Genomic DNA, 15,694 nt, shown 5'->3' with positions numbered 1-15,694 from the left:
CAGAGCAGGAGAGTTAAAGCAAGTATAAACAAGTAGTATTGATACCTGGAAAAAATAAACATGGCATTATCTTGAGACATAAACATATGTAGAACCAAAAGTATGTCATGTTAAATGATAGTGACTTGTTTTCTATTTAAAAAGCTGTATTCTTCCTTATCCTTTCCATTGAGTGTTTAGTTTTCTCACGCCATGAATGCTTTCCTTTATTACCACTTGATTACAGTCTAACCTGATGACAAGAATCCCAGCAAACTCGTCAAATGAAGTGAACAGTTAGTTGTTTTCTACTTTGTGCCCAAGCACCCCCATAATGTCACATACAGATTGATGGGACATATTTTATTTTGTTATTTCAAACTGTAGGAATAGTTAATTTTTTCAAATGCAGTGTACTTTGGAGTTAATAATTCATTTTTCATTTTATTACTCTGTGGACTTGGTTGAAATTGCTTAGATTGTGGAAGCGTTCCTCACTAGAGGAAGCTCCATCATTACAGCACAAAGGTGATTCCGAAAACATTTCAAGGAGCATGAAACACCATCTCGGGAAGTAATCCTGCCTGCTGTTCAAAACTTCCATGAGACAGCTAATGCAAACAGAAAACCTTTGCCTCGACAACCTTGAACATATTGTGGTGCAGAGAACATTGAATGCATGGCGAATACATTTGAGCAAAATCACAAGAAGTCTACTCACAGATTGACTCAACAAGAATATTTCCCATGGGATTATCTGAAGTAAAGTGTGTACACCTCTAGACTCAAACAATTGCTGAACTCAAGGGAAATATCCAGAGCTAAATAGAGGCCATTCCAGCAATTTTGTTGTGCCGCAGTATAACTGTGAGAGCCCAAGAATGTCCTCTTCAACGGGATGTTACATTCAAAAGACAAACAGTACTATAACTCCTGTATGTTTGTTATGCATTACACATAGTGCTAAATAAATATGCTTGTTCCATTCCTAGAAATGTGCATTTAAAATGTGTCACATCAATATGGTCCACCCTGTATATAATTAATATCTTGGGGGAAATTAAACAGTTGCATGGAGCTAAGTCTAGACTATAGTGAGGATGAGGAACAAACTTCACATTATTGAAGATTAGGCACACTCACACAGTTGAGGCCAGGCTGGCTCGGTAGCTCAGTGGTTATTGCAATGGCACGGTATGCGAGACCCGGGTTCAAGTCCTGGTTGAGCATTAATTTTTTGCTGAAAATGTCTACGTACACTTCACATTGTTTCTTGGGAGATAATCAGAAACAATATTTGCTATGTGCAGCTGTGCACTATTGTGCGTTATCCACCCAATGTGCACAAACATGTCTCATGTGTAATTTTTCTGTTACCAACGTGTGGGTGGCATACAATGAAATTTTAAGTATTTCTTATAGTATCTTAACAATATTTGATGACATTCTCTTACAATGAGAGCAATCATTTGATGTTTTCTTCCATAAGAGTGACGACCAGACATCCTATGAATTTTATTATCTTCCATCTTAAAATATTTTAAACCACCTTCGAACTATGCTGTAGCTAATTTTTCCATCAATCTTTAATGTTATTATCCCACTATATTTAAGGATTGGGACAGTTATTGTATTTTACTAGGGGGCATGAATTGGATATAATATTAAATCTTTCCTATTTGAAAATTCCTATTTTTTTAAATCATAATATAATATATTATAGACCTCAGCTGAGACAAAAGCAAAATGTCAACACAGTATATTGTTCATTGCAGGTTATATCCATTATTATTGTCGTAAGCAGAACCGCAGAACTGAACATTTCCCAACCTTCAGGAATACAGCTCAAGTCAAAGCAATAAAACTAGTACCATGCACATTAAGCTAACAATATAACATAAAATTAAATCTTAGCATGAAAAAGTATGCGAATAAAAAAATTACGGCCATTCTTTATTGAACAGCCGAAGTAATTCACTGCCAAGGCAGCTTTCAGACCACTATGACATGCAACAAGTGTAACTTGGAAATGAACCACTGAAATAAATGCAACTCCTTGGTACCAAAGTGACGTGTCACCTTTGTGCATTGAGGATGCATGCATAGTATTTTTTTCCCCCAGACTGCAAGTACTCTCGTCACTTTGGTCTCAAAACTGCCTAGGATATCTGGTTTCTTAAGAACCTGTACCAGATCTGATTCTCCCTATGTAATGGGCGAACACTGTACACTCAACAGCAAATGTGGATAGCAAAGCAAAGAAATATGCATTACCAGTTCCAGGGAGTGGAGGGGAATGTTCCGCCTGTTCACATTACAGCTATTTATTGTAACTTTCTTAATCCATGAAACTCTTTCGTTGATTTCAGATATTTACGTAAGGTAAAGTTCCCCGTGCATATACCAACATGCCATAAAAGCACACATTTTGGGAATGTGGGGGGTAGGGCCCCACACATTTTCGATCTCGGCCATATTAGAGGTGATGTAATTAGCACCATGCTCCTGTCACCTTTACTCCCTCCTTCCCCAAGGTACCCATTGATTTGAGCCTGGGTGAGTCCCAGAGCTGCTTTATGTGGGGACAAGGTCAGAAAAATTCCAAACTTAGATCACCCATACCAGGAATCGAACCTGGGTCTCCTGTGTGGCAGTCAGATGCCCTATTGACCAGACCACCGCGATATCCGGATTTCAGATATTTATAGTGAAATAAATAAGTTTTCTACATACATAAATCTGGAGCTCTTGAGAAAATTTTACAGAAACCAAACTCATCTCAAGATAATGTGTCCTCAAATATTCTAGATTTTCACTATCGACTGATCCAGATTCAAATAATTCAGTTAACTGCCAATGTTTCTGAGGTACATCCAGATAATTGACTAATGGGTATATAGATAATCCACTGAAGCAAATTAATTTCATGGAAACCTGAATATCCAAGTGCAAGGATCCAAATTTACTATCAAGTATATGGATAATTTGGATAACAACAATCAGCATATCTATTTCTAGAATGACCAAGGGATCTGGATAATTCAAATGACAAAGATTCAGATTGATTGCTTGCATTTAATTTACTTTGCTTTTTTGCAACTTCTTGGCTAATCGCGGATATGAGGATGAGTGACGATATGACAAAATTGATGGAGGAACATTTACAAAGAACACTCATGCCCAGGCTGGGATTTGACCCAGGACCACCGGTATCAAATAAAATACTCAGATAAACAACATGACAATATCCAAACTGCATATATATGCCTATGAATTTTCATTACTTGAATTACCACAGCAGTAGAATATCTGAACAATGAATATCCAGGCACTTTGAACATCTAGATGTGTTCCTTGAATAACCAGATAACTTGCTCAGAAATTCCATAGAAGAAGAAAGTACTGATGACTTTCACCAACAACAAGAGCAGTATTAAAAAAAAATGTAATAATAATAATAATGATTATTCCTGGTAGATATATGCATACATGAATAAATCTTGAGATCATAATTTGTATAGTTGTAAGATTTTGCTTTAGCTAGAATCAAATTTATAAAACTAAGGTATCAAACATGAATAGATAAGCCACATAAATTAGCATTTTATCATTCTGAAAAAGTTGTGAATATATCTCAGATGGAAGTTGATTTAGTTTATTTTACTTCACGCTTTGTGCCTCTTGGCTAATTTGCGAAGATGGGGATGAGTGATGAAATTGATGAATGGACATTCACAAACAACCAAGCCTGAGCAGGATTCGAACCCGGGACCCTTGGTGTTGCAGCGCGATGTGCTAACCACTTGGCCACAGGCTCCGGCTCTCAGATTGAAGTTGTCGCAGAAAAAGTAACCAATGGCATCATCTTTATGACAAATATTTAGTATCTTTTTTATATTGCATACGTAAGCACACAAATTCTCTGGTGGCTGTTGCTGACCTTAATACATATTAGCTGAATGCAATTATTAATCATGCAACAGTTCTTAAGAGGATTAAGTAAAAAGAAATGCTTGACTGAAAAGAAAAAATATATATATTTGCGTTCCAGAAAACCTTAAAGTGGTCAACATTTATTTCCATATCACCAAATGATAAGAGGGTTGGGGTAAAACTTATAGCAACTATTTATTTCCTGCAAGAATGCAGGACCAGCACAAAAATTCAAAATGTACAATTGAAAGAGGACACCGTGTGGAACAGAACAATGTACGAACAATACAGGTCATACGTAGCAAGGGTTGGTAAAAAAAGTGCCAAGTTTCATTCTACATGCGTGTATTAGTCACAAGGCTATATTGACAGAACCAAACAAAAGAGACACACACGATGCACCCTATGAACCATCAAAGTAGTCCCCCGGAGCACACACAAGTATTGTAGTTGGTATGACTTTTTTCCACTGCCAATGTAGCTTTGCGACTAATACATGCATGTAGAACAAAACATTTTTTAATGTTTTTTTTTTTTCGCACGTCCCTACCAACCCCTGGCACACGTGTATTATTCGTACATTGTTCATTTCCATACACAGTCATCTACAATTTCTATGTTTCGATTTTGCGAAGAAAGAAAAAAAAATAGTTGCCCTCACATATACTGTCAGTTCTCAAGGAGCAAAATGGGTGTTTTCATGTACAGATGACTAAATCCATGTCATCGAGTGCCATTCCATCAGATCGCTAGGCAACAAATGGTATCAAAAATTCTCCAAGAACACTGACACAGATTGATGTTTTTATGCCAGGCAATTAACCCAAGTCGTTTGTGACAATCAAGGAAAATGGAGTAAGAATAATTCTGAATCACGCAGCCTGCAAAAAATATTTTTTTGCCAATCTCATTTTAACTATTAAAGTATGTAATGATAAATTATTCTCATCAGAAAACGAATATTGAAACTTTGTTATGTCTATAAGTCTAGGCAGTTTATTCTTCATCCTCCTGCTTGCTTCTAATACAGGATTGCTATATTTTGCAAGTGAAAAAATCTGGGATGTCGTTGATCAGAAGCCTGTTGGGGGCAGCAGGGGGCTCGACTGGATAAAGTAGTATGCTGTACATTAACTCCGTGACTTGCGTAAATTCGCAGTTATGTAATAACTGTACGCAGCTGTCAGAACACATTTGTTTTATTTGAAAGGTGTGATTTCAGTTTTTCTTATATAATTTTATATACTTTTATAGTATATATCCCAGTAATACAGCTGCATGATGTTTAATTTATAAAATAATACTGTGTAAATAATATATATATATAAATATATATTTATATACATACATATAATAATAATAAATATTGCAGTTTCTTATGAAGTTACATTTAAACAATTTAAAAATTCGACTTACGTAAAGGTTTACGGAACGCATGACTTACATAACTAAGGGGGTTATTGTATATGTACATCATTTTCATCATCGACGGCCTCATTATCATATTCTTGACACTTCTTAACAAATAAAACCCAGTTACTAGGCTATCTGCCTCCATTTGCACACTTCTTTTCAGTTATACTGTAGGACTTTTGAGATGTCAATTTATCTACCTAGTTCTAATTAATGGAACACCATGATTATGTTACGTACTTCAGACATTATTTTGAGAATTTCTACCTAAACTTTATTGAGAAGAAACTACTGAAGTCTATACATTTCCTATGGATTTAACTGCAAGAAAAATATACAACCACACATTCTTTTCAAATCTGTGAAATATATCAGCTGTGTATCAGTAAATTACTACGAAAAAAAAATGTTTGAAGGGCACTACTCACAATTAGAAAATGAACATTCTGAAGTTAAAAATAGTGATTTATTAGAGAGAATAAAAACAATAACAATGCTGTTCTCAACAGTACTCTACATTTACAATTACAAAATACATTGTTTATGTGTTAATAACCATTGTACCTTAACATAATAATAAAAATAAAGAATCTCACAAATACCATGTCTTTCCATTTGCATAAAACACATGTCCATGCATATGAAGAATGAGATACATGTAGGTTAATGACAATATTAAAAATACTGTTGTTAGTCAATATTTAAGTATTCCTTGCTAACACGAACAGCAATATAATCTAATGATACAAATTCACAAGTCTTGTTCGAAAGCTGTGTGCAGTTTTAAACATGCACAAGTTGAAATATACTTTGGAATTATAACAAAGTGGGAGGGAAGAAAATTCATAACAGACACATACACAAATGTATACACTCTAAAGCTGTTATTTGATTCTAGTATGGTACTATCACTCTGTCCAGTGTAGCAAGGTATCTCTAGTGTTGAAAAACTAGAATTGTTGCCAACAGAACTGCGGGCAGTGCAGAGATATACTGTTAATCAATATAATTCAAATGAAATTTTAGATGACCGATGAAACACCACAAAACATGAAACACTACAAGAAAAAAACGAAATCCTTAGATATTATAAACATCTATGTTCGAGATTGATGTGGACAGAATCAGGAAAGAAACTAAGCAATCACACAGCCATCACACACACCACCACCTTCTCCCGAATAAATGCTGTCCAAGGATTCAAACAGAGTGGAGCTTGGCTTGGCTGTGCTTTTCAATTTCTTCAACTGTGAAACCAGCCGCCCAACAGTTATGTTATTCTCCCGCAAAAACGACACGAGCTTCTCTACCTTCAGTGAAAATTCTTGAGCGCCAAAGCTATGATAAACTAATGATTTATTTGCCTCCGAAGCAGCCAATACTTGGACCAACACTTTGACTTCCTTGTCACCGCAGAAAGCTCCACATCCCCAATTGCCTGTGCCGATAACGTTCATATCTGGAATCGACACTTCGCAAACTTCGAGAAGACCCTGTTCAAAAATAGACAATGGGCGGAAAGCACAGTAAGCCTTGTTTAGTTCTCTATAAAAGCTAGTTTCCTCAAGTTGCTCAACGAAGGTGGTAGTGGGGAAATATGGAATTGCATCCATCGCAACAACAGATCTAGCGCACCAGTCCCAAGCCTCCAAGAAACGTCCCTTGTACTCAACATCCATCCCGTAGCCAGAGTAGCTTCCAATTTGCGTAGCCCCAATGATAAGAACCGTTTCTTTTTCTGACAAAGTTCTGTTGAACAGAACGACCGGACACATCTCCGGCGACATCCCGAACAGTAACTCTTCCTGTGTTCCTGTCTCTCCGAAGCCAATATCCTTATTTGCAAAATCAACCTGAACCAAACCTTCGGTGTCCCCAATGCGGAGCTCAGTCTCGCACGTTACACGACACATCGAACCCTGACTTTCCTCCCAGGAAGGTACCTCGTCATCGGAAAGAAACCTACGCATGAAAACCAACCTTTCCTTCAAAACTTCATCCGAGCAATTCGAAATATAATCAAAGTAATCAAACAAACAACGAAGATAGGCTACGCACGCTGTAAAGATGTGCGTGCACCAGCCACCAAAATGAACATCATATTTGTTAAACTCCGTCCGTCGGCAGGTGCAAAAGAACATATTTGCCAACAACACTGCTACCTGGTGCCGCGTAAGTACGACACAAGATGACATGTCTTCAGGAAAAGTTTTCAGAGTTCCTGAAGGAAAGAGTTCCGGCAACTGAAGCGCAAACTTTGCTACAGCTGGGATAGTTGTCTTCAGTACTTTGCCTGCTTCATCAGGGTTCATTTCGCTGAAAACTTCATGCAGCCCGCCGAGCTTTACAGAAGTTCCATCGAACGAATCTCCTTGCAAAGAAAAATTAATGAAACGAGTACAATATTCTTTCCCATGACGTTTCCATTCTTTGACAATCATCTCTTCCAATTTGTCAAACGTCAGATCACCAGAGAGAGCGTCGGTTAAATTAATCTTTGTTTCATTCCACTGGTCTTCCGAGTATGGAGCCTGACCTGAATGAGGCAACGGGACAGCTGAAGTGTTATGATCCATCATGAAAGATTCAGGAAGCAATCAAACCTAAAAACATGAGAAAACTACGTCACGACTTCAATGATGAAATCAAAATTTCTCTTACAAACAAGACAGGACTATAAAGAAACTGCAATTTCAACCATAATGGAAGAAAAACTAGATATAAAAGCACTTGTTTGAAGTTAGAACTACTTAGCATGATTCTTGTGGAAGATATCAAGCAAATACCATACTTCAAGCAGAGAGAGCATATTTGAATTTTTGTTACTTTATGCCATTTTTCTGTCATTTCTGGCTGATAAAGCCAAAGGAATGAGTGATGTATAGATGAAGGAACTCTCAAAATGTTCAGATTCAGATCAGGGCCCAAACCCAGAAGCAACATTGCAAGTCAATCACTTTATTTGCCCAGCCACAGAGCTGGCAAGAGACAGTAAGCGATAGTATTAATATCTGTGTGTTACACAATAATGGGGAATATACACACTTAAGAGCATGGCCTCATGCAATTGGATATGGAAGAATGAAGAGAAGCATTTACATGAATGTCACTAAAACCAATTGAAAGACAAGCCACATTATTTTTATATATTGTCAAACACTGTTAAATTGGTTTGCATAAATCATCACAAGTGAAATGAATGGATTTCATAATGCAATACTACATTTGGGAAGATTAGGAGAATTAATACATTTAACAATGGAAACTCTTCTTCTAACACCTTTTGAGCTGTTGCAGTTTTAGCAATGTCAGTGGATGATATTCAATGCGACATCAGCAGCGCAGAGCATGATGGGAAATCTGGCCAACACAGCGTGGTCTGGCACACCACAGCAAACGTGAAGTGAAGCAAATGCTACGTGCATGAAAATGACCTCATGTTTTTAACATTTTTAATTGTATATTTTCAAATGAAGTCTCCTTTTGGTAAATTAATGTGTTGTATATGGGTGTGCCAATTTTTATGTATTAATTGTGAGAGAACGTCATACCTTCATACAGTTTCTTCGGTGGTTAAGATGGCGTGATTTTTCCAATGCGGGGTGAAATATGAATCGTATTTGAAAGGCAAGTACTGTGTTTATGGCTAGCGTCATATGACTTTTGTGTTACTCTTTACATCCCCATTCTTTGCAATATGTGTTTGCTGTATGATCTCTAATAATGTTCACAGAAAATTTAAAATACTGCTTATCAATCAGCAGATCCGTTCGCATTATACGTATATTTGTATACACTTTTCAGCATATCTTCTATGCCTGTCTCAATACACATAGGAAAAGTGACAATGATACGTTACGGCCTTAAAAAATATAGTACACAATTTTGTACTTCGGAACATGTCTATAAATTATCATTTTCACAAGACAAGGTTTGCTTTTAATTCACTTAAAAAATATATATTTTTAATTATTTTTCTTAGATTCCTTCCAGCGGGAATTGAATTTTACATCCTTCGATTACAAGGGGGCAGCATTAGCCACTGCACTATCAGATAGGGCCGATTGATTCCATGAAAAACAGACTCCATAGTCCTGTATTTTTTTCATATGTTACGTAGCTTTTACACAACGTTGTTTTGTGGCAAATAGCATCCTTTTAGATACTCTGGTCATTGTTACGAGTCTTAGCAAAATGTGAAAGACTACATTTGACATGTAATTGTTATATTTGTACCTTGAATCACTGCCACAAAAGCTATGAGCGCAATACTTATCAAACAGGTTTTCAACATGTTCCGAAAAGTTTGCCGGAATCATGGCAGCGGGCATATTTTCAAGCAATGAATTGTGGGGGCAGTTTGCCGAATATCATCCATTAAATGCATATGCAGTATTTTCCTTCATGGCGTGGTGCTATGCACAGGGGAGCACTTTACCTTTTAGTATTTTCCTTCTAAATTAAGTTGTCTGAAAGCATATTGCTCAGAAATAAATAACTTTCTATTCTATACTGTTTGCAACTTGAAACTTGTGTGTAATTATTACTGTAACGGTTCAGATTGTTTTATGATTTTTTTCAAATTCACCAAGCAGAAATACTAATTATCGTAGAATTTTGGAAATTATTGTCACACGAAATTTGAACCTTCTTTAAAGTAATGAGCATTGTTTGGATTTGAAAAAGAAACTTGAAAATTACCTTACCCAAGCATGCACATTTCTCATGGACAAGCTACTCTCTGTTGACAAGCGACAGTAAGTATCGCAGACTAGTGGGAATGAACGTAGAAGTAAATCGGAACCTTAGCAGAATGCATTTAGGGACTTTATTTTAACACTAAGAGAACCAAACCTGACCTGCCTAACCTAACCACGGAAGCATATATTGACCAAATTCTTAAGTAATTGCTAAAACTGCGCAGTATGAGTTAACAGACGTAAATCAAAATCGAATCACGGCAAAATTGCATTTGTAGCATGATGAAATCATAATAAAACATAAGGAACTTGGGCCTTCTTTCTTAATAAAACTTCCGGAGCAATTACAGAATACCGGAAATATCTCAGATTGCTTTCAAATTCGGCATGCTCACTAATTTTGGCATCCTAATCATGAATCTGCAAGTTAAAAATTGGCGGTCAACTCTAGAAAATGCGAAATACGTTGAAATAAGAGGGTCCGTGAATGGAGTAAACACCGGTGATTTATGAAGGAAAGAACAATTTTTTGCAATGAATAGCGGTCAAAAACTATGTTTATGAATGCCCTGAATTTTAACTATGCTTGCCTAACCTTACATGAATGGTTCGTGGGGCAAGTATGTTTTCCACATTTACCAAAGATGCCGTATTGTCACATGTAAAGCAACGCTCCATGGAACGGATAGCCAACTTCATTTGTTCACATCATCAAACATGGCGACCATATTAGTGCAGTGGTAATGTATGCACGGTATTTCGCATTTTCTAGACGTGATCGCCAATTTTTAACTGCAGATTTGTAATTTCGAGGTCAAAATTAGAGAGTATACCAAATTTGAAAGTAATCTGAGATTATATCAAACTTCCATATTGACTGCTGACAAATATGTACGTCTCCTGTACTTCATTGCTAATATTTGTTGCATTAAATTCGGTAATAGTAAGCACTATATTCACATGTAAAAATGGGGGGAGTAAACTGTTGGTAGTCGAACACTGAATTGTAGAACATTATATCACCTAATTACAAATTAGGGTAAAACTTCGATAGCATCCCAACATCTCTCACTCATTTATTTCATCATTTTTAACATTCGTAATTTCCTATTCTGCATTGCGAAAGATTCTTGAAGGTGTTATTTTGCATTTTTCACGAAAACAGTTCAATTTTTGACAAAGAGCAATTATTAAACCATTGACGTTTCCCCACGAACGATCACGGGGACGAGGTATGCCTACAAGGTTAGGTTAAGTTCCATTAGCACTCATTTCGTTCAATTTAGCATATACGGTCAACATCGGTTTTTCTCGATGAAAGAAAATAACAACACGAACTTCTAAATGCTACAGAAACTCATTTCGGTAAGTATTTTTTTTTTGTGTGTGTAAAAATGAAGAAATCCGTTGGGACGCTTTCGAAGTTTTACCCAAATTAGATAAACATATTTTGATGCACGGTTAATAATTACTTTACACTGTGGTACTTGAATCCAAATGCCTATGTTTTGAATAAGTTATCCCACGATCCCAACTGGAAATTTTTCAAATAAAAACAGTGACTTTCCATGTACCCATCACCGGTACTAGAATTGCTAACAAATAATCGGCGTCATTTACGGTAACTATCAGACGTTCCAAATCACAACTTCCGTGTTCAAACTATAGAAAAGGAAGTTCACCCTTTCGCATACTTCGCCGTGTGGGAATCTGGAATTTCCACCACTGATTTTTACTCAGTGGTGGAAATGACAGACGGCCAAACAACTGTATGAATACCGACAGCACTCTGGACTTTGCACTTTCGTTTATGAATATCGAGAATGTATACAACTATATTCTAGAAGACGAGTCGTCATTGGCCTCAGGAATTGGCTAACATTTTACTAAAGAGACACGAAAACGAAGTGAAGCATAAACACCCTTTCTTTAACCTGTTGGCAAAATACAATGAGTGGTATTAGATAACATCTCACTGCCACTTTCTGCCAAATAATAGTGTTATGAATTATGCACGTAAATTAGAAGGAAGAATTTCACTACGAAACTGAACTCTAAATATTATTTTTTTTAAATATTAAAATGCACGATCTTACACATAAAATGTTTCCGCTCAACGCAAAAACTAGTGTACATTTTCAAAGCAGATTTGATACTTTTATATATCTATATAAACATTTCACTTCGATAATTAAATAAAACTGTAGGACTTCATCATCTGAAGTCTATCGGGCACATTACTATTTACACTATTTACATGGAAATTTTTGCGTGTTCTGACAAGAGGTTCTCTGAAAGGAGAACCGATTCTAATCAATCCCAATACAAATACACTAATACATTTCTCTACTTTCATTTCATACTTAAAGATTATCACACATAATTCTAGCTGCTAACGATCTTTAAAGAAATATTAATTGAAAGAGCCATAATCGGATGCTTACCAGGACTTATTTAGTTACACATCACACGTATAAATGACATCGTTGCACACCTGTACACAAGTTCCCCACTCCGCCTCCTAGCCAACAATCTATTATCATTTTATACCTTCCCGTTAGATGGCAGCACATTACAGCCACGTCACGATACAATTCTTCCTCTTACAGCATGTTGCAGGTAGGGCAGGAATTTTCTCGGAACTTAGAATTTCATGATCTTGGTGAAACTGTCAACGGCCCAGCCCGGTTCATTAAATTTCCACGTCAACATTTTGTAGCGAAAGTATTGAGCTGCGTTTTTACTCAGTAGGCCAGCAAATCCTATCATATAATAATGTTACTTTATTATTTTACGTTGCATATTTCTAATATTTGTAATGAATCAATCGCTTCTAATGTCACCCCCGCAGACATTTAGATGGGGCAATTGCTCCCCATAAGTTAGGGTGTGTGGTTATTAGAACTGAAGAGTAATTTAAAATGAGAACAATAAGTACAGACGCAGTGAAATAAAGAATATGAAGAGAGAAAATGTTAAAACCAAGCAGTGGCGTGCCCAGGGGGGGATTGGTGGGGGTTAAAACCCCCCATTGGTTTCGTCATTTAAAAAAATTCAAAGCAGAAATACATTTTATTTCATAAATTGCCAATATTGTAAAATGTTTACATTTGGCAATGATAAATGTATTGCTTCTTCAATTACTTTTGATAATATTGGAGTTGAGTTACAGCAATGCACAGGCATTCATTCATTCCTTAGTCACTGAAAAGGAAAGAGAATTTCCTTCTCAGTATGGTCAAGAAAAGAGCCGTACCCCTTGGAATGCGAACTGAAGGAATCCCTCCTCCCCTTTCTTTCACCCACGATGACCCTCCCTTTCCTGTTACGACAGTGCTGCTAACTTCCCATTTCTTTCTTTCCCCTTCTTATACCATTTATACCAGCAGAGCAAAGTTCTGTGAGATTTGAATCACTACAATTAGTAGGCAAAGTAAGTCAAAATCTTATTTCGCACCTGGATGCATATTTATTTCAAAATATCAATAATTATAATAATAATAATAATTGTTGCAGGCAGTAGCGAGGCATGGTTTTACGAAGTAGGCAATCGATGTTTTGTACAATAGCAAGCCGGGAGGAAGGGAGGGATGCGTTATATAGCGCAACTGGCCCAGTCAGTTTCATAAACAAAATAAAAGCAATTAATATGCCAAAATATTATACGTTTTACTCTTGTGCTCTTTACAAATTAGATATTTTTTTCGCAACCAATTTCCAGCCTTCAGTTTATTGAATTTTCTTGTAACATGTGTGAAAGATCTCGCTTGAATGTGTGCGTAAATAATTTAGCAGTTGCCAACACTACTGACACTGACACTACTGGTTGCTGTCAACACTGGTGACGTAATTTGAGCTGGACCAAGCTGGATGCATGGTCCAGACATTCGACCGCCCGGTATCTTTCTCCCAAGTCCTGGTGTTCACTGGGGTTGCAGCGAGTTGCAGTCTGCAAGGTAGCAAGTCGAAGTGGTCGTGTTGTGTGTTACGTTTCTGCATGTGTAATAGATTTTTGACGTGGAACTAAAGATGGATAGAAAAAAGAGGAGAAATACATTATTAGATTATTTAAAAAAGAAACAAAAAATGGAAGTTGAAGCTTCACCTTCCACAAATAGAACGTCAGAAAAGGTCGATTTAAGTTAAGAGGAATTCCATCCGAATTGCGAGAGTGAAACGTGCGAACTTTCAGACTCTTGATATTCAACAAGAAGGCATAACAGAAGATATTGCAAACCTTGTTGCAAAATTATGTCAAGGAACTGTCGAGGTAAGTGCCGTTCATTATTTGATAGCAGATATATCCATAGGCGGATTTAGAATTGTTTTTCTGGGAGGGCACAGCATGTGCTGTAAGCATACAATCGTGTGTGTGCAGGGGAGGGGTGTGCCCGCGTGTGTATGTCTGGAAGACGTGTGTAGGATGTCACCCTATATCACCAATAAACTTTCGCAGGGCGAGAGAACATTATGATGAACAAGTTTCCTCAATGATTTCGGGGGCCTCACCGATGGTGGTGTAATCAAAGAGGTCCTGGGTTTGATCCCCTGTGAAGGTGCATTGCACAGTGGTACGTATCCCGATTTAAACTTTAAGACCAGTCCCGATTAACGTATCTGAATATAAAATGGACTTTAAAATCATTTACTTTTTGTTTTGTTCACAAACCCTCGAAAAACGATATTACCTATCTTATAGATCCACCAAGGTATTTGAAACCCTGGCGTCGGAGCAGTGGCACTAATGTCTCTAGTGTATATGTATGCAACCACATTATAAAATCACGGTTGGCATGGACAGTTTTATTATTTTGTAGGAAAGGGATAAAGTTTGTATTACGACACGGGATAGACTAGATAGGCATCCTATTAACTGTAAATATTCCTTACAAATCTTCTGAATGTTTCTCTTGTACAAACGCAACAAATACAATAAGTAATATACGTGTGCAGTAATAAATTCATTTTCTGAAAGCATCTTTTCTGGCATCAGTGGTCGAAGTAGGGGATGCTGCCTTCAGTTAAGAAAGTTTCACAAATCATACCCCCAATTAGAATAATTTTCATATTGAGCATCCTCCACCTACTGTATTGTCTCCATGTTGATCCATACAAGGATGTACCCCCTCGTATTTCCAAAATCGATCAAACATCCCCTCCCTTTTCGGCTACGAATTTGCATTTCGAGCACTGTCTGGCAAGATTTTGTCGGGCTCAGTGACAGATCCTGTGGTGCGGTACTGGGCTTCGGAGCGGAAGGGGGGAGTGGCCCCTTCAACAGTTGGTTTCGCAGTTCCATAACGTTAACATTATACAAAATTCCTCTCCATAGACCTAATATGAAAATGAATATGACACATTAATGACACTGTAGTAGAAAATGTTAATTACTGAAGCGGTTCGTATTTGTTTGTCGACTGTCAAACAAATGTTTTGACCAATAATATAATAATACAATGCCAAAAATGTACACAATATTTAGCAAAACCATCTCCACAACAAGTACAATGTTGATTGAATTGATATTTTAAATCCACTTTATGCACAGTAAGGCTAATCGGGACTGGGCCTAAAGTTTAAAGTGAGATCCGAACCACTATTAGCCTCCACCGGGTATTGAACCCGGGACACCTTGATTACAAGGCGACGACGCTCACACTGAAATGAAA

The 15,694-nt window shown here is 37.0% G+C and overlaps 2 protein-coding genes across 4 annotated transcripts in view; both read right to left on the bottom strand.

The window, feature by feature from the left end:
* Positions 1-15,694, bottom strand: part of Pgant5 (polypeptide N-acetylgalactosaminyltransferase 5) — a 68,119-nt gene that overhangs the window by 40,343 nt on the left and 12,082 nt on the right. For 2 of the 3 annotated variants that reach the window (XM_083132523.1, XM_083132525.1), the window contains exon 1: positions 12,470-12,574. The exons of the other annotated variant lie outside the window; for it this stretch is intronic. The gene's annotated coding sequence lies outside the window, so the exon portion shown is untranslated. Of the gene's footprint in view, positions 1-12,469; positions 12,575-15,694 lie in introns of those variants that run through there. 3 annotated transcript variants of the gene reach the window in all.
* LOC145996175 (poly(ADP-ribose) glycohydrolase-like) overlaps positions 5,804-15,694 on the bottom strand; it is a 135,146-nt gene continuing 125,255 nt past the window's right edge. Inside the window, exon 3 of the mRNA XM_083132528.1 lies at positions 5,804-7,928. Within this exon, the coding sequence (XP_082988654.1) occupies positions 6,462-7,904 (1,443 nt within the window). The 5' untranslated portion in view covers positions 7,905-7,928 and the 3' untranslated portion in view covers positions 5,804-6,461. The remainder of the gene's footprint in view (positions 7,929-15,694) is intronic.

The sequence above is a fragment of the Lepisma saccharinum genome, chromosome 12 (assembly GCF_977018435.1).
Source record: "Lepisma saccharinum chromosome 12, izLepSacc3.1, whole genome shotgun sequence".
NCBI lineage: Eukaryota > Metazoa > Arthropoda > Insecta > Zygentoma > Lepismatidae > Lepisma > Lepisma saccharinum.
Note: the sequence above shows the minus strand (reverse complement) of the source record. Positions and strands in the feature narration are given on the sequence as shown.